At 39.8% G+C, this 19,897-nt stretch overlaps 1 protein-coding gene across 2 annotated transcripts in view; it reads left to right on the top strand.

The window, feature by feature from the left end:
* CLTRN (collectrin, amino acid transport regulator) overlaps nucleotides 1-13,653 on the top strand; it is a 34,803-nt gene extending 21,150 nt beyond the window's left edge. Inside the window, exons 5-6 of one of the 2 annotated variants that reach the window (XM_068533690.1) lie at nucleotides 1,522-1,716; nucleotides 12,830-13,653. In XM_068533690.1, coding sequence (XP_068389791.1) covers nucleotides 1,522-1,716; nucleotides 12,830-12,986 — 352 coding nt within the window. In that variant the 3' untranslated portion in view covers nucleotides 12,987-13,653. Of the gene's footprint in view, nucleotides 1-1,521; nucleotides 1,717-2,638; nucleotides 2,741-12,829 lie in introns of those variants that run through there. The other variant, XM_068533691.1, reaches the window with a different exon arrangement.
* The last annotated feature ends 6,244 nt before the right edge of the window (nucleotides 13,654-19,897 follow it).

Here is a 19,897-nt window from a genome sequence, read left to right as displayed (position 1 = left end):
CAACTTAAAATTGATTACATGTTGAAATTATATTTTCTTGGATATAGTGGGCAAAATATATATATATTTTTTTAAATATTTATTTATTTGGCTCTGCTGGGTCTTAGTTGCGGCACAGGGGAGCTTTAGTGGCAGCATGTGGGATCTTTAGTTGCGGCATGCGAACTCTTAATTGCGGCATGTGGGATCTAGTTCCCTGACCAGGGATTGAACCTGGGTTCCCTGCATTGGGAGCTCAGAGTCGTAACTACTGGACCACTGGGGAAGTCCCAAAATATGTTATTAAAATTAATTTTCCCTGTTACTATTTACTTTTTTTTTAAAACGCAGCTCCTAGAAAATTTGACATCACACATAAGGTTCACATTATATTCTGGTTTCAGTGCTGCTCTAGAGGTTGTTGAAGTCAGCTTGTCTAGTGTGAATTCAGTAAAGGCCACACAATATCTCCAAGAAATCTCCTCATCTAATTTGCAAATTCCAGTTAGAAATTTAGTTTCAGTCAAATAAGTTTTTGCTACCAACCCCTCCCTAACTGCCACCGACCCCTCCCTAAGTGCCACTACCACCAAAAATACAGATTTTCCCTGGGGAAAGTAATGCATTTACCTTCATATTTTTCTAGACTTTTGGACTCCTAAAGCACCATTTACTTTAGTCATATGGAACTATTTGCAGCTCACGCAACACATCATACTACATACCATGTCTCCAATTCCTATGCTCACTGCACACTTTGGTCTAAAGAACTCCTACTTGTCCCTCAAAGCACAGCTCAAAAGTTGCCTTCTTAGGAAAGCAGCTCTGACATTTTACTACGATGTACTTACCCCTCTGCTGTGCTCCCACTGTGCCCATATCTACCTCTTGCACTGTGATTGCACTGTGATTGTGGAGGGACTGATGGGCCATTCTTCTAGACTGTAAGCTCCTTGGAGTATTTTTATTTCATTTTGTATCTCCAGCACCTAGCACAGGATCTGGTACTTAGTAAGTTTCCAGCAAATGTTTGTTGAATTGAATGAAAAAAAAGATCAAATTGATGGATTTGCAGCTGCTCCCGGCTTCGTGTTCTCTTTTCTGCTGCTGGTTTTGTTTTTTCTTCTCATATTTATCACCCACTTTTTGCATATTATTTTATCTTTTCAGGCTTTTGGTATTTATGTAAGGCACCTTAAATAGAGTTCTGTCATTTTAATCTAGATACTGCCTCTCAGGAAATAAAACATGGTGGGCAGAGCTCAAAGCTCAAGACTTCCAGTTACTTCTAGGACATTATCAACAATGGAGGGCAGTAGTACATAGAGAAGCATCTTTCTGGCAACCAGCACTGCCACTTATAGACAGAAAACCACAGCATGATTGTCCTCATCAAACTGTCTGTTCAACCTGAAGTCTCCTGCTAGGGGGATGCTCTGTTTATAGAGATAGTTATAATCATGGGGAGATAGGGTTATACCTTCTGTTTCTAATGTTTCTTCTGTCTTGTTTCATTTGTTTTTAATCATCATTGTATTTTAGAATGAATAGGAACCGGATCAACAATGCCTTCTTTTTGAATGACCAGACTCTGGAATTTTTAAGAATTCCTTCCACTCTTGCACCACCTACTGACCCATCTGTGCCCATCTGGATTATTATATTTGGTGTGGTATTTTGCATCGTCATAGTGGCAACCATGCTATTGATTTTGTCAGGAATCCGGCAACGTAGAAGGTAAGATATTTAAAGGGAGTGATTTAAAGAGCATTTTCTTATTTACTCATGACTTGGAAAAACAAGGAGAGGATTTTCCCCTAGCTGAAGAAAATGCGTTATATCTGAAACTGAAAAAATTGGTGATTTTTCAAAATATCACTTATGCTCTTGTTTTGGGAGACTTTTTGGAGTCCGTGTCCCTTAGTTAACTATGAGTCCTTCCATTACTATCTTTCTTTCTATTCTACACCATGTGAATGTTTTATATCTAGAGTTGGTTTTAATATCTGGGTTATGATTTTGTAAGCTGGATATACAGAGCTAAGCAGACTTTTTGGGTAGGCAGAGTTAATCTTTGCTAGTCATCCACCTCCAAAGACTAGTAGTTCCATAGTCCTTTTCATGCCTCCTCACCTTGGCCTGCCTCTTCCGGTGCCTGCAGCCACCATCTTGTACTACACACTTGTGCGATGTTTTATATTCCCTCCCTTTGATGGATGCTCTTCCCTCCAGTGCCTATGATTTTATATAGACCCGTGTTCTTCACAGTGGCCTTTGAATCAACTTCCTGCATCAGAATTGCCTGGAAAACTTGTTTAAAATATAGGTTCCTTTGCCCTACCACAGACCCACTAAAGTCGATTCTCTGAAGGAGGTGCATTCTTTTAATTGAAGTTTAGTTGATGTACAATTGAAGAAAATATGTTTTAATGAATATCTAGGCTATTCTAATTCACTTAGTTTCAGAGCTTCCAATTTAAGTACTTACATTTAGATTCCCACTCCTGGAGTTCATTTAGCTGGATTCTGGGGCACATGCAAACTTTGCTGTCTAAATTATTGATATTAGAGAATTTCAGACCAGTGGGAGAGTTATTTAGGTAGAGAGGAGACAAGATTTCTTAGCACAATGAAAGGAGAAAATAATTTTGTTTGCAAGCACCTCTCATCCAGAGGGGAAGTGGAGAGAGTCCTCAGCTCTTCAGTAGACACTCTGATGCTTCTAAACCTTCCCTTCTGATACCAAGGAAGAGGAATTCTGGTAAGTGGGAATCACAGGCGTACACTGTGGTTTTCAAAAGGGTTGGTGCCCACACGGGACATGCAGGTTGTGTTTGGCCAAGTGTGTGATTGACTAAATGTTTCTCCTGAGACTTTCTGCTTTGCATATGATTCACCCTGGTTATTAGCAGAAGGTAATCATTTTAAATTTGGGGCTTTATAATTTTTTTCACAAATGGTAAGTGAAATGCTATGGAATAAATGTGATTTATGTGTAGTGCCCAAATTAAGCTCAAAGATTAAGATCAAATTGTACTTGCTTGCTTTTCTTGCTCTTGGCATGGCACATAATGCTGAGAGTCTTGGTACAAATTATTAATCTGTTTTGTTTTGTTTTTCAGAATATTAAGAAATATTCTCTTGCAGTATTTGAATACCTATGTTTAATAGTTTTAAGTTTTATATTAATCCTGAAATGCTAGGATTCTATGGTTTCCAACAATTGTAACCTTTGTGAATTCACGCCATCTCCTTGGTTCCCAATTTCCTCACTAGTACAATATGGTGAAGGAGGTAGAAGAATGGGCTCTGGAGGTAGACTGCTTGGATTCAAAGTATTTATTGCCTAGACTCTGCTCTTGTATGTAATCCATTAACTGTATGGATATCAGGAAATACAGGCAATGAGTCAGGGAAACCAAGCTCAAGAGGATATAATTTGTGGTGCTAGAGTCAAGTTGGTTAAATTTTTCTTTACTGTCTCTGCATAGATAACTTTGCTCGAGTGACAGTGAGGTATATTAGAAAGAATTAATTTGCTGGGATCAAAAGAGTTAATAGAGCTCTTGAAGTAGTGCCTGGCGCTACTGCTGTTAGCTGTTACTGTTATTTTATTATCCTGCCAGTTGCTGGTCTTTTTATTATCCTGCCAGTTGCTGCTCGTTAGTGCTGGGATCAGCTATCTCTTCCTTCTGAGCAGATTCTGCAGTAATATAATAACTGAGTGTGTAGCATCATAATCTGTTACCCGGGAGAAGGGAGGCTGTTGTCACAACCTTGCCTTCACAAATTTAGTTCATGTTCAAACCAGGAAACAGATGGACAAATCTCCTGTGTCAACCTGGAGAGCATCAATAATTAGCAAATAGAGTCAGGACAGTTATGACAGCCTTCTGAAGAGAAATTGATTTGTTGGGTTTTCCATTTGTTACGGAAAAAATTTGGTGGGTTTTTCTTGGGCAAAGTATTGCTTCAAAGGTGGGGAGAGGGTGCAGTTCAAAGTGGGGAGAGCCCTGATCATTGTTATGAAAACCTTTTCTAATTGTGGAAAAACTAGGAGTTGTCCCTGAAAGCCTTTAGTGTTGAGGAAGACAAAGATTTGTTCAAGAATCCAATTCATACATTAGATAATAATGAACATAGTTTGTGTGATACAAAATCTTAAACCTAGAAGACCAGGAGGGACCACAGGGTCATCTGAATCACCATTCTGCTTCTGCAGAGAAGAGTGCCAGTGTCATCTAAGACATGTGCATCTTTATACTTACTACTGAAGAGATTTCTCAAGTAAAGCTTTAACTGTTCTGTTAGCTGTGTCAATAACAGCTTTCCATTGACTGTTCAGAACCACTGGGTGGAAAGTATGCAGTCACTGGGGGCCCAAACTAGGTGAACTCAAATACTAGTTATACCCTTTAGCTGAGTGACCTTGGTTGTGTCATGTAATTTCTGTGGGTCTGTTTCTCCATCTGTTATAGGGAGATAATGTCTCACAGGACTTCCATGAGGATTGGGTGAGAAAATGTGTATAAAGTACCTAGGTTATAGTATGTACTAAATAAACAGTAATTATTATTATCCAAGATGAGCTTAACCCATTTCTGTGATTAAGGGATGCTGGAAAAAGATCTCTTTTCCATCCAGATATTGCTACCATACTGCAGAAAATTTTCCAGTTCAATGGCTTATTGCTTGAGATTTTATTAGTTAACAAACACCTATTTTAAAAGACAAGTGATCTTATTAGGCCTGCTGTTTAATAGTGGTGGACTGACGAATCAGCTCTCTAAAAAAAAAAAAAAATACCTTGATTTGTAGCATTTGCTGACTTCCTATCCAGTCTGAAATTTCTGAATGTTTGAGTCACCTCTAGCAAGCCTGTACCAGCCAGTTTCAACACGCCATTACAACTGCCGCCTCTTCATGAAATAATTCGAGGAGGTTGCTTCTCTATTACCATCTAGTTAAGAACTGCAGTTTGCGGAATTGAGAGATTTGTTGAAGGAAAAAAGTTGGAAAAGTCTTTTTTTTTTTCTTTTGGGGAACGATTAGGGAGTTGGGTATGTGGGAAGACAACCAAGATGAACTGCATATACTTGACAGTGATGTCTGTACTAGATCTGTGTCTAGCCCCAGCCTGGAAGTGGATATTTTAGCTCTCTGGTCGGCTTTATGGTAATGGTGATGATGGTGATGGTGATAGTGATCACTGTAATGGTGGGGGTGATGTGATAATGCTAATGGTGATGAAGTCGATGATGTGATGTGTGTTTTAGTTGAAAGAGCACTGGATCCATTCTCCTGGTTTTGGGTTCCAGTCTCATGCCCTGGCATTTTTTAGCTGAATGACCTTGATCCAGTCATATATGGAAAATGAGGATAATATTTTCTTAATTAGTTATGATGATGGGAAGACAAAATTGGAGAATACACACAAGTGCTTCATACACTGGGGAGTGCTATATCAATGTAAAGAAGCCTCGTCATCAAAAAGCAGTTACAAAGTGCTAATTCTATGTAACCTGGCACTTTGTGCTATAAAAGAAGAGTCACAGACACAGCACAATTTCAGACTTGTATGTATATAGTAGAATTGATTCATGACTCCTGCATATAAATAGAGTGTTATGATGTTATTGTCTTAGGAAGGGATCTTAAACAATGATCTGTATCCATCTCTCCAGAAGCCAAGGCCCAGAGAGGTAAAAATATCTTATTCCTTTATTGACCATCCATTATATGATAGGAGCTCTAGAATGTATCATGGAAGAGACGTACATAGATAACATGGGTGGTCCTTGCCTATAAGGAGATGATAATCTTGTAGTTGTAACAAAGCCAGGTCAAGGACTCAGGACATTGAACCCTAGCTAATGCTCGCAGTTGAGCAGAGTCACTAGTAAATTCACTTGGCTTATTTCTGGTTATATTTCTCTTCCCATAAGGTCAATAGTAAAGGGAAGTGCATTTGCATTTCTATGAATTTTTTCACACAAGGGGCTGGGGCTCAGCCAATATTTTCATATACTGAAACTTCACATTCTTATAGAGTCTCAATTAAGTGAATAAATTGTCTTGAAAATAGAAATGTAAATGAAATCAGAAATGTTAGAGCTAATAATTGTTTTACTTTGCTGTTCTTAAATGTACACACTCAAAAGGAATCAAATATGTGTTTTGAGCGAAGCCTGGGGAGATGAAATAGAGTTCTAGGTCTACTCCTTTCACCAGTCTCATCCCATTCTGAAAGACAAGTTGCTCTACATATTTGAGTCTCAGCTCCTGCATTTGAAAAACAGGGATAATAATAAAATCTACATAGTATTGCAGTAGGAATTAGGTGAGATGATGTATACAAAGCACTTAGTCTGCCGTGTAATAGATACTAATTCTTACTGTTTTTGCTATCACATCACCAGTCTCACTGTGCTGCAACGCCCACTAAAATCGTTCCAGCAGTGCTGCCATTTCCCCAGGACTCATCCATACTGATTATGACGACAGTCCCACTTCCCCAATAATTAACTCTGTCCTGTTTTGAAATCATATTTGTCTGTCCTTTGTTGTTTGTCTGGCTGTTCTTGGGTCTTGGCTTTTCAGCCCTATCTTGTTTGAAGGGAGACAAAAATACTGTTTCTGCTTTTAGCCGCCACTACTTTATCTTGAGCAAACCCTGATCCTCAACACCCCCTAGCTACGTGGGCCACCCGATACAGGCAGACCTCACTTTATTGTGCTTCGCAGATACTGTGTTTTTTACAAATTGGAGTTTTGTGGCAACCCTGCGTTAAGCAAGTCTGTCAGCACCACTTTTCCAACAGCATTTGCTCACTTTGTGTCTCTGCGTCACATTTTGGTAATTCTTGCAATATTTCAAACATTTTCATTATTATTATATTTGTTATGGTGATGTGTGATCAGTGATCTTTGATGTAACTATTGGAATTGGGGGGGTCCACAGACCACGCGCATATAAGATGGCAAACTTAATGATGAATATTGAGTGTTCTGACTGCTCCACCAACAGGATGTTCCCCGTCTCTCTCCCTCTCCTCAGGCCTCCCTATTCCCTGAGACACAACAGTATTGAAATCAGGCCAGTTAATAGCCCTACTGTGGCTTCTAAGTGTTCAAGTGAAAGGAAGAGTCACATGTCTCTCACTTTAAATCAAAAGCTAGAAATGATTAAGCTTAGTGAGGAAGGCATGTTGAAAGCTGAGACAGGCTGAAAGCTAGGCCTCTTACACCAAACAGTTAGCCAAGTTGTGAATGCAAGGGAAAAGTTCTTGAAGGAAATAAAAAGTGCTAATTCAGTGAGCACACAAATGATAAGAAAGTGAAACAGCTTTATTGCTGATGTGGAGAAAGTTTCAGTGGTCTGGATAGAATATCAAACCAGCCACAACATCCCCTTAAACCAAAGCCTAATCCAAGCAAAGCCCTGATTCTATTCAATGTTATGAAGGCTGAGAGAGGTGAGGAAGCTGCAGAAGAAAAGTCTGAAGCCAGCAGAGGTTGGTTCATGAGGTTTGCAGAAAGAAGCCGTCTCCATAACATCAAAGTGCCAGGTGACGCAGCAAGTGCTGATGTAGAAGGTGCAGCAAGTTATCCAGAGGATCTAGCTGAGATAATTCATAATGGTAGCTACACTAAACAACAGATTTTCAATGTAGATGAAACAGCCTTCTATTGGAAGAAGAGACCCCCTAGGACTTCCATAGCTAGAGAGGAGAAGTCAATGCCTGGCTTCAAAGCTTCAAAGCACAGGCTGACTCTCTTGTTAGGGGCTAATGCAGCTGGTGACTCAAAGTTGAAGCCAGTGCTCTTTTACCATTGTGAAAATCCCAGGGCCCTTAGGAATTACGCTAAATCTACTCTACATGCGCTCTATAAATGGAATAACAAAACCTGGCTGACAGCACATCTGTTTACAACATGGTTCACTGGATATTTTAAGCCCACTGTTGAGACCTACTGCTCAGAAAAAGATTCCTTTTAAAATATGACTGCCCATTGACAATGCACCTAGTCAGTCAAGAGCTCTGATGGAGATGTATAACGAGATTAATGTTGTTTTCATGCCTGCTAACACAACATCCATTCCTCAGCCTATGGATCAAGGAGTAATTTAGACTTTCAAGTCGTATTATTTAAGAAATACACTTCATAAAGCTACAGCTACCATAGATAGTGATTCCTGTGGTGGATCTGGGCAGAGTCGGTCAAAAACCTTCTGGAAAGGATTCACCATTCTAGATGCCATTAAGAACATTCATGATTCCTAGGAAGGGGTCCAAATGTCAACATTCACAGGAGTTTGGAAGAAGTTGATTCCAATCATCACGGATGACTTTGAGGGGTTCAAGGCTTAAGTGGAGGAAGCAGCTGCAGATGTGGTGGAAAAAGCAAGAGAACTAGAACTAGAAGTGGAGCCTGAAGATGTGACTGAATCGCTGCAATCCCATGACAAAACCTTAACAAACGAGGAGTTGCTTCTTATGGATGAGACAAAAAAGTGGTTTCTTGAGATGGAATCTACTCCTAGTGAAGATGCTGTGAAGATGGTCGAAATGACAACCAGGGATTTAAAATATGACATAAACTTAGTTCATAAAGCAGCGGCAGGGTTTGAGAGGATTGACTCCAATTTTGAAAGAAGTTCTCCTGTGGGTAAAATGCTATCAAACAGCATTGCATGTTACATACAGAGAAATCATTCATGAAAGGGAGTCAGTCGATGCAGCAAACGTCACTTTTGTCTAATTTTAAGTAATTGCCACACCCACGCAGCCTTCAGCCACCACCCTGATCAGTCAGCAGCCATCGACGTCAAGGCAAGACCCTCCACTAACAGAAAGGTTACAATTCGCTGAAGGCTCAGATGATGGTTAGCATTTTTTATCTCCAAAATATTTTTAAATTAAGGTATGTACTGTGATTTTTTTACACATAATGCTATTGCACATTTAGTAGACTACAGTATAGTGTGGCTCGCTTTATTGCAGTTGAACCAAACCTGCTATATCTCCGGGGTATGCCTGTACTTTTTCGGTCCCCTCTTTTGCCCATCTTCTCTCTGGATTTATGAGAAATAGCCACACTAAGGCTTCTAAGAGCTAGTTTCAGGTGTTTTAGTCACGGTTTTTGTTTTTGTTTTTTAATCCTCTTCCTGAACCACCTGACATGCAGGAACAGCGGAAGTCATTAACACTCATTTTTATTTTTCAGGAAAAAGAATTCATGTTTTTAGCAGAACATCGAATCAGAATGATCCAGAAAGATAGTTAAGTTTTATTATACTTAGAGCAATGTGCAGGCAGTGACTCAGTTTATTACAGGACACACTATGAAATGTGACAAAGGGCTGTATTACTGTTAGATAACCTTTGAGCTTCTTATCATGTCCGCCAGCCAGCAAGTTACCGACACTGCAGTTTGTGAAGCCTGGCAATGCCAAGACTGTGAACAACTAGATCTAAGGTCACAAAAGAATAATATGTACCTAATTTGTCATGGACACGGCTCTCGTTTTGATAAATTTCCACAGCGATTTTGCTCAGAATCTTTTTGATTAAGAAATCCTTCTTCTAAAGAAGAGAAACTTGTCCTCATCCATCTGCGTCTTCCTTTTTCGTTCTTCCCCATTCCTTGTGATGCCTGGTGGATTATTTTTCCTTTGTGGTTGGCGGGCGTGGGGGGGGGGGGGGGGAGGCAGGATTTCTTGCCATGATCTGCAAGTGTCCAGCTCTCTGCAATTTTTCTTCTAACTCTGTAAAAACATTTCTTTTAACTGAGGAAACCGGCAAATGAACACTGGCAACCATTACTTCTAAGACTGCTGTTGCGTTGCCACCTACTTCAGAGTGCTCCATCCACAAGGATTTTTGTAATATGAGTTTCATACTTAAATACACAAATTTCAGGGTAAAACTTGACTGTTGAAAACCTATTTATTGTTATGGAGAATTATTATTCACTCCAAGCCCAATGAGGAGTGACTTGGGGACAAATTGCATGAGCTAGGCATTTTTGATGATAATTTATAAATATACATTTGTCGCTAGGGTGTCATTCTTACTGAAACATCACTCCTCTCTTCTATAATCCATGAAAAGGAGGGGAGGATGAGTGAAATTCGGAGTTTTTCTTTTTTATTGAGCCCTTTCTTTTCACTTTAGGACAAGAACTGTGTCTCTTCCACACATAGTAGGCACTCAAAGCATAGTTATTGAATGAATGTTGGATACTATGAATGGAAGTGATGTGTTCGATGGTTATAGAATGTCAGTTGTCTTTGCTTTCTGGACGACGTGGAAAGTGACGAGATACCCCTGTCTACAGGAGGAGGGGCCAAAGAATTCTAGTCCCCTGATAGGTGATTTCACCTGGCTGGAGGACCTTCTCATCACAGGAAATTGTATGCCTACTCCAAGTGGCACTGATCGTTGACCGCTGATGCTTGGAATGGACAGTGGAGTATCTTCACCCTGAGGAAGGGAAAACACAGCAGCCTGTCCTTACTTAGGTCTCTGGGAATACAACCCCCCGACTTCCACTCCCAGCATTGGGCCTGTAGTGGTACATTTTGACATTTGACGGTGGCATGCACAATGACAAAATACTTTCAAGTGATGACAGTGGGATCTACAGTATTGAAATGCTACTTTACTTTTCTTTATAAACTCCACCTATTCGAAATTATCTAATAAACCATCAGTGAACCCTGGCAAAATCTGTACTCACTCCTAATTCCTAAGGTATGAAAATGAGTACTTTCCTCCATCCATTTGAAAAAATAACTATTCAATAAATACAAGAAATATCACATGTGTACATTCCCTTCCTTCCTTCCTCCCTTCCTCCCTCCCTTCCTCCCTTCTTCCCTTCCTTCCCTCTTTCCTTCTCTTTCTTCTGATAGATCCCATTCAAAATCTACTTTGGGCTGCTGTCTGAGTAACTTTGCCTACAGCATTAGTCCATCCATTCTTCCATCCAGTTGTTTGTTCCATCACCCAGCTACCATCCAATCATCCATCCACCCATTCATCCATCCATCTATTAATTCATCATCCAGCCAACCAGTCATTGATCTACATTCATTGATCCATCCATTTATCTGTCTAACTAGCTAGCCAGCTACTCATATGTCTGTCCATCCAACTCTAAGCACATTAGTTGAGTGCCTGCTCTATGCTGTCAGCTGTTTTACAAAATATCTTTTAATTTGGAGTTGTCTGATTAGTTCCTCCTGAGAGATTCAGGTCAAAAAAATTTGGTGATGGGGTAGGGCAGGAACACAGAACACAGAATTTTATTTTTAGAATATCTTCTCGGTGCATCACATCTAGAGGCACTTGTCAGTTTGTCTCATTGTTGGTGATATTCACCAAATTTCTCCCTTTACAAAAAACAAATGTCTCTTTATAATTAGTACATTGCTGGTAGGGGTGTTACATTGAGACCCTGTGAGTATCCTATTCCTTAATCATCTCCCACTCAGTGGTTTAGTATCCATTGAGGAGCCTCATCAGAATCAATTATTATTATATGGTGATTTTCTGTTTCTGTTGCACCTTCTGTATTGGTTGTCATTCTTTTGTAAACAAGAGCTCTTTCTTTTCTCTGCCTTCCTCCACCATATTCTTTAAAGCACTTTGAAATGAGCTCTCACGTAGGACTAATAGGAAACTCTACCTTGATCATCTTTGGGGCATCTTCACCACCTCCTCACCCACTAGAAATTCACTAAGTTTCTAAGGGACTTCCATAGTGGTGGAAGTCTATCCTAGTCACCACAGCAATGTCCACCATCCCAGCCATGTGATCCACTCAGGTCTGCCTCTTTGGAGTTTCTACAGATTTCTGGGACAAGGGAATCTTTGACAAATCTGGGAGCCTCATGCCTAACATCATGCCTCCATGGTGCTCCAACATCTAACTTGTGATAGTCCTGATGGAAACTCTTCTGCCCTCTGATTGCCTAGAGGTACTCACATCTCTTCTCCCCCTACCTCTATAATATCAGGCACAATTGGCTCAGTGTCTTGGCCTTTCACAAAAGACAGGAAGAATGTTTGAATTCAAAGCTACATTTTCCCACACTCCAGGGAAAGATTAAGGATCTGGTTACCACTTGGATTGGGGTAGCAGCGTCTTTAAAGGGTCTGAGAATGAATAACTTAAAAATTTACCTGTTAAATAGAATTTGTTGGAATGATCTGGGATTACAGCTATGAGTTGTAATTAGTAAAATGTGTTCTGAGTTCCAAAAACCTGACTTAACAAATGAATACAACTATTTTGTAATGAGTAGAGCCAAGGAATGATACCTGCAGTTTACAATGGTTACATCCTTTCTACAAAGTAATGTGAGTTTGCTTCTTGGTATCTCATTTCAACCTAATTTTTACCTAACATTTGCATACCATTAATTTGTCAAATCTTGTGAGAGGAATTTATTACCTTTTTAAATTCAATTTTTGTGAAGTTGTTCTCCTAGAGCTAAATTTTTTAACTTGCCAATTTACCATATATTTTCCTCACATTCCTTCATGCAATTTGTGTGTGTGAATGTACATATGTATATGTGTGTGTATACAAACATATTCATCATATAAATATATATATTCATTCATATACATATATATAATCCAGGCAGACTTCTGATCTTGATAGCATCTTTTCACCTCATCAACTCTTTATGATCTTTGAAATTTATTTGAAAATACACAATGTCATCCATTTTCCCCATCATTCTAAGGTTCCTCTTCCCTTTCCTGATCTCCATGTTTGTACAGAAGACCATCCTTTCTCTTCCTAGATCCCAATCATTCTTTTTATGTGCATTTAGGGAGAACAAAGGACCATCTGAAATGGAAGACACTGAAGATAAATGGGAAAACACAATCACAATTGAAAATGGCATCCCCTGTGATCCCCTGGACATGAAGAGAGGGCACGTTAATGATGCCTTTGTGACAGAGGATGAGCGGCTCACCCCCCTCTGAAGGGCTGCTGTTTTGTTTCCCCCTGAAACTCAACACTTGTTTCTGTGCAACTGCTGAACATCACAATTCATTGAGGGAAGATTATATATTTTGTTTCACCATTCTTCTTTTGTAAGAAATTTTGAATGTGCATGAAATTGAAAGGCAATGAATTATACCCATGAAGACCGCTGGAATAATAAGCTGTTGACTATCCAAAATATTCTAAAATATTTCTCTGACAGCACAGTGTGTAAGTGTAGTCATGTGGCATTTGTAGTTACTGATTTTAAAATGCATTAGTATTTAAGCATTTCCAGCAATAAGGTCAGGCCAGTATATATATATCACACTTTAAAGACCTAAGAAAAAATATTTTTCCAGTGGAGAATGCCTATAATATGGAGTCCAAATCATTGAAAATGGACCCTTTTTGAGTATCATTTATATCACTCTGTATATGACAAGATAAGCAAGAATAACAAGTAATTACTGTAAATGGGTTGGATAAAAATGGGCGTGTTGATATACAAGGTGGAATTTGATCCTGTTATCATACCAACAGTTGCTTATATATATTTTTTGACTATCATTCTCTAATAGGGCATCTCTATTCATTGATTATTTCTGCAGTTTGTAGAAGTACAATCTATGCTAACTTAATAAAGTGCTAATCATCTCTTTTTAAGTGACTGATTGTAGTCTGCAATTTATTTTCACGCTGTGGAACATAGTAAGCCTAATTTTTATGTTATGTTTAATCTGCTCTCCAGTCCTAGAAATGAATTATTTTTGTTGTGTGTATCCCTGCTTGAAGACTGTAGTTTTTAGACTTGATCTTACTTTCAGATAGGCCACGTATCATTCTAAATTCTAATAGTAATTATTATACATGTATTAATAGAAGGAAAATATGCAGCTCAATCTCCCACTGCTATCACCCATAGTTGGTGTTGCGGCGGTAGTCTCTAACTCACTTCCCTGCCTCCAGTGGATACAAACTCTGAGAGGGGTAGTGGAATGCAGAAGGTTTATTGGGGAGTGCTCTCAGGAGATATACCTGTAAGAAGTGAGGAAGGCACGTGTGGTAGACAGACACTAAGGTGTCTGTCATCTCCTGATGTTCACGCCTTCATGTAACCCTCTCTCCGTGAGTGTTAAGGGGACCTATGACTTGCTTCTAATGAATAGAATACAGCAAAGCTGGTGAGATGTCACTCCTGCAGTTAATTTATATGATATCTGAGTCTGTCTTGCTAGCAAACTTGTTCCAGAGACTCTCCTTGCTGGCTTGATTAAGTAAGTGGCCATGTTGGGAAAGCGCAAATGAAACTGTGAGCAGGTTCTAGGAATTGCTGGTGGCCTCTCAGCACCAAAGACAGCCTCCAGCCAATAGCCAGCAAGAAGCTAGGATCCTCAGTCCTACAACCACAAGGAAATGAATTCTGTCAACAACTGAAGTGAGTTCGGAAGTGGATTTTTCCCCAGTCAAATCTCTAGATGAGAATGTAGTCTGGCCAACGCTTTGATTGCAGCCTGAGCAGAGGATCCAGTTGAGCTGTGCCCAGACTCCTGACCCATGGACATTGTGAGATGATAAATGTGTGTTTTTTAGGCCACTAAGTTTGTGCTAAAGCATTATGCAGCCATAGGAAACTAACAGAGTAGGATTAAGCAGAGGGAGAAGTAACCAGAAACATGGTTACAACAAAGGTCTCAGCCAATCCTTCAGGGATCTTAGGAGCTGAGGTTGTCCCTGATTGAGATAATGTGGCTGGGTCTTTGTATCTCTCCATTAGCCGGTTACGGTCATGGGTGCTCTCTGGGAAAGGATCTGCCCTTGGAAAGGGCAGTTCCCTGTGGCTGAGGGCAATTCCCACTGAAGGACTCAGCCACGAACCTTCAAAAGCCATTATTTCCAGAAGCTGGGGATGGGTATGTGGGCCCTAAAGAGGGGGCCTGGGTGGACCCCCAGGATATCCACGACACCTTCGCCAGTCATTTGGCTGCAATGTAGATTGAATGAATATCCAAAATGCAAACCTGATTCTGTTGGTTCCTCACATAAAAGCTTTTAAAAATGGTTTCTTATTCTCTTTAGGATAAAGCCAGACTCCTTAACACGGGGCCTGCTGTGGTTTGACCCCCACCTTCTTCTCTAACTTCATCTCTCACACTTCCCCCCTTCTGTTTCTCTGTCTCTCTCTCTTTCATCCAATCCTAATAGATCTCTCACTTCCAGGCCTTTGAACAAGCTGTTGCCTCTGCCTGGAACACTCTGCCCCATCTTCCAGCCACTCTTCCAGCTTGTCCTAGAGTTTCTCTCACTTAAACCTCTCATCCTCCTAATTGTCTTTGGTGGGCCTCCAGGCTACGTGCTCCTAGACTGCCCAGATAATGATACTCATCTTGTTGTACTAGAATTATATTACACTTAAATGTGCTTTTGTCGAAAAAGGAGACCACAAAGGCAAGAGTGCCCTGGGGCCCACGTAAGTCTTGTAATACAACCTTGTCTCCATAAAGGTTTTCATAACTCACTTCATTTTCTTCCCACCTCTAACCAGATAGAATTAACCACTGCTTTGTAACCTCACCATATCTATACATCTTTTCAGTTATAACAATCACAATATTTTATTTTGACTATTTGTTTATATACCTTCACACTAAATGTAATATTCTTAGAGGCAGTGTTCAAGTCACTTAGCATACTGCCTTGTCTTCCTATTTCCTTCCCTTTCTGTCTTCATCCTTTCTTTCCTTTATTCTATAATGGTGAGCAAAACCGAAAACAGTCGCTGCCCTCATGGAGCTGAAAGTCTACATAGTCAGAACTCAATAAATGTGTGCTAATAAACAAGCAAATGAGACGGTGGCTGTCACAAGGCCATAGTCTTCTACCTTCTGGGAGCAAAGCCTGGCCCCTCTCTGTACGTGGAGGAGCTTGAATTGGTGGCTGCAAATTTTTTGACTTGGGCACCATTTTGGCTTGGGAGCTATGTACTCTTTAACGTTACTAGGGCTTCCTTATTTTTAGGAGAGGAATGAGATTTCAGTTGGTTTAGTAAAGAACCATTTTCTATCTTACATCCTCTTGAGTTGTATACTCCAGAATACGGTGGCCTTGCGTATATAATTGGTGAAACATCATCTGAATTCAATCAGTGTGCACTAGCAGGCATCATCCAAGACATGCATTCTCAAGAGGGTGGAAATTGTTCTTGGTGGGGAGAAAAAAATTTCAGTATTACAATGGTTTATAATCCTCCAAAGGACCACAGTACGTAAACAGATGAAAAGTGTATCTATGGTATTAAAATTTCCTGGGTGAGCTATTAGGAGAAGATGTCTGAAAAGTCTCGATAATGGGGAAAAAAAAAAGATTGAGAAACACCGATCCTAGATAAGCTTCTTATTTTGAAGGCATGGGATGGACCAATTTGATCATTAGATCATTTTCTTCACTGTTTATCCTGAAGGGGAGGGGATCTGTTCCATTGGCAAAGATCTGCTCCACTAAATATCCTTGTTGAGGAAGTTTTCCATGCTAGCAGAGATGAGCTGTAAACTTGACAGTCAATACAACAGCAAAATAGAGCTTATGTCTCCTGCCCACTGGCTTTGACAAACACTCTGGGTAATTAGAGGGCAGTCAATCATCAACCATACCTTTCATTTTAAAAATAATGATCCTGTAATGTTCCACAAGGGAACACATTGCAAGGTGATATGTACTGGAACTAAAATGCTGTAAAGCGAGTGGAAATATAGCTGTCACTCCAGTCTCCAAGTCCTTAGCAAAAACTATGATGAAACTGGAAAGACAGACGCATCTGAAAACCAAGTCACTGCAGAAACAATGAGCTGGGATGGTGATATCTGGACTTGTTTCACAGAAGAAATGTAAATGCAGGTAGATTTTGGGTTTGGAGGTGTAGTTTCATCTACCATGTTTTCCACAAGGACTAACCAATACAAAACATCACTATATAAAAGAATGCAGTGAACTGTTGCATTTAGAATGATACATGATCAGATTCCAGATATTAGTATCACCAAGTGAAGTATGCACATTTATCATCCCTGGATAAGGAACAAGGAATAGGACAGAACACAGGTGAAGAACCAGAAAGAGTATAAAGTCCCTCAAAGTCCAAATTCCCAGTCCTTATTTCAAAGTTATGGAGCCCCTGAACATAGTATTTTATTTCCCACTTTACATCTTGTTTTGTTTCATAAAAAATATTGCATGTCTAGTTACCTCAATTACACAAGCAAATGCATGGAAGTTTTTCCTTCTTTCCTACTAACTTTCCTTTGGCCCTTCCTTCCTCCCTCCCTCCCTCCCTTCCTTCCTTCCTTCCTTCTTGCCTGAAGAATTTATTTAGTGGAGGCAGTCTGTGTAAGATAAGATGCTAGGTTCAGGAAATATAAACAGAGAGAATTTCCTAAAAGGGACCTGTTCATAATTTATGACAAGATTCAGTTTATTACCAAGAATACCATTCTGTTTTAGGAAATTTTGGTTTGAATGAATGAATAATTTCTAGTTGTTATTTATTGAGTTATTTTGCTCTTTATTTTCACAGCACTGGTTGAAAATGGATTTTATATTAGTTATGGGCAGAGACTATGAGCCAACTTATAAAGCACAGCATTAGTCTCTTCTTTATTATAACACATTAGGGGCAGTAGTAGGATGCAAATAGTTGGTACAAGTCTTTATCATGGTACTGGGCAGTAGGGGAGAGTTTGGCCAGTAAAGAAATGACAACTGTGTCCCTAGATGCAATTTTTCTGTAGTTACTCCTTGATATTGCTTATATTTTTTGAAAATTAGTGAACATATGACAATAATATGGGTGTGGGGTGTTGGGTGAAGGGAGAGATTTAATCAGATGCAGAGAAAGTGATCCTAGGTTTGTTTGTTTGTTTGTTTTTTCCCAAGTGTCTGATGTCTTTTGGCCCAATCTGAAAGTAGGTTCCCGGAACAACAGGGCTAGGTCATATCCAAGACCATCGGAAAGGGTAGAACAAGAGCTCCTGGGCCTGGTGTAGAACAAAGGTGAGCACTAGCCACCATGGGCAGGCAGGCCTAGAAGGTGCCATTGTCAGGTGCCTTGCTGCAGTGAACAAGTGGCCCCTTTTGCAAAACTTAGCAAAAGTTCAGTTAAGACTCGTGTTAATCACTCCTGGATTCCATTTGTCCTCCTCCACCATAATTAGTGAACAGTGAATCAGGGTGGCAATATTCAGTTTGTATCAGGGTAGCATTTGAAAACTTAGGAGGTTGAACCAGATCAAATTGCTGCTATGCAATCATTTTTGACCTACAGAAATGGCAATTTCCTATACTTCAAGCTGTTAGTTCACTACTCAATTCTTTGGAATTTAGGAGAGATGTTCCCCATGTAAATATGGCACATGTGGTAAGACAGCCTTCAGGCCAGTTCACAGGAGCATATTAACCCATGATGTAGCTGAAATGTTGTATATTTATGATGTACAATATTAGAAGACAAACTGTTATAATGCCAGCGATTTAATGGAAACAAACAACAAAAAAAGAAGACTAATAAGAACCATCTTTGATTGTATTTTATTGTCAGTGCTTGAGGAAAAGCAGGTTTTAATGGAACAGTAAGGAAGTGCATGGAACTAGTGAAAGGAATTTAACTCTGAGGACCTTTAAAGGATGTTGATCCTGGCTAATTAAAAATTAGGTCTGTATTTACTGTCTTGGCTTCACCAACATCCACTTGCTCCCTAACTCTTTGCATTCTGGGTTCCATTCCCATAACCCTGAAGAAACTGCTCCCTCAAAGGTCACTAGGGAATCGCGGGTTGCCAAGGTCACAGCATCTTGGTCCTCACCCTCCTGAATCTTTTTGACTCACTTGACAGTGTAGGGCGCTCTGTCCCCCTCTTAGACACACTCTTCCTTCTTGACTTTTCTGTGATATGATCCTATCCTTTTACTCATCCCCTCTCTCTAATCATTCTCAAAGAAGCCAGAGAAGAAGTTGAAAGGGAAAGAAAGACACGGGTGAAAAATTAAGAGATTTTGTGTAAAGTATAGTTGAGCTCTCAGTAGTGAAAGAAAAGAGAGTTGCCTTTTGTGCATAATGAAGGTGATGGAGAAAATACTTGGGCCTAATGGTTCTCTCTGCTGACCACCAACAGGTTGGTTGCTCTTCAGAGAAGCCTTGGAATAAGAGATAAAAGGTGTGTAGCAGTCACTGTATGTTAAATAATTAGTGCTTCACACAGTGGTGGAGAGCACCAAGGCTAGAGGAATACACATCCACAATCTGCAACTCCGAAATCCAAAACTCTCCGAAAACCAGTTGGCAGCAAGCCCTGGCCCAGATATGATACTCTTTATGATCTTTACTGTACTCAGTGGTCTTTATTTATTGTACTTAATATTATTGAATGCAGAAATATTCAACTGTTTACTGATAGGAAGCTGCCCCAGATCTCACAGGGTGTAGATTAATACATGGTATATGCACAGTATTACCGCTAGTATTGCCTGAGTTCTAATCCTAACACCACCGTTTACTAAGTGGGTGGCCCCAGGTGCGTAGGGCTTCATAAAAGCGGAGAGGAAGCAATCCAGTGAAATAACTCATCTCCGTTTGATGTAAATAGACTAGCTTTAAAAAGGAAATAATACTTGCCTTATCTGCCCAAAGTGTTGTTGTGAGAATAGAATGACATAAAGAATAAAAACAGCAAAATTAATAAAGAAAGCGTGCACTGTGAATGAAATTTTTCTTTGTTAAAATTGATAGTGAAACTTCTCAACTTGAGGCCGTAGAGAGGAATAAGGATTTATTTAAGGAAAATATTTTACTGTATGAATAATTCATAACTACAATGGCTTAATCTCAGAAGTAGATAACCTACCCATCTAGGAAGACACA

This window comes from Eschrichtius robustus, chromosome X (genome assembly GCF_028021215.1).
Source record: "Eschrichtius robustus isolate mEscRob2 chromosome X, mEscRob2.pri, whole genome shotgun sequence".
Taxonomy (NCBI): Eukaryota; Metazoa; Chordata; class Mammalia; order Artiodactyla; family Eschrichtiidae; genus Eschrichtius; species Eschrichtius robustus.
The sequence above is the reverse complement of the archived record's forward strand: the minus strand, read 5'-3'. Positions and strand labels throughout refer to the sequence as shown.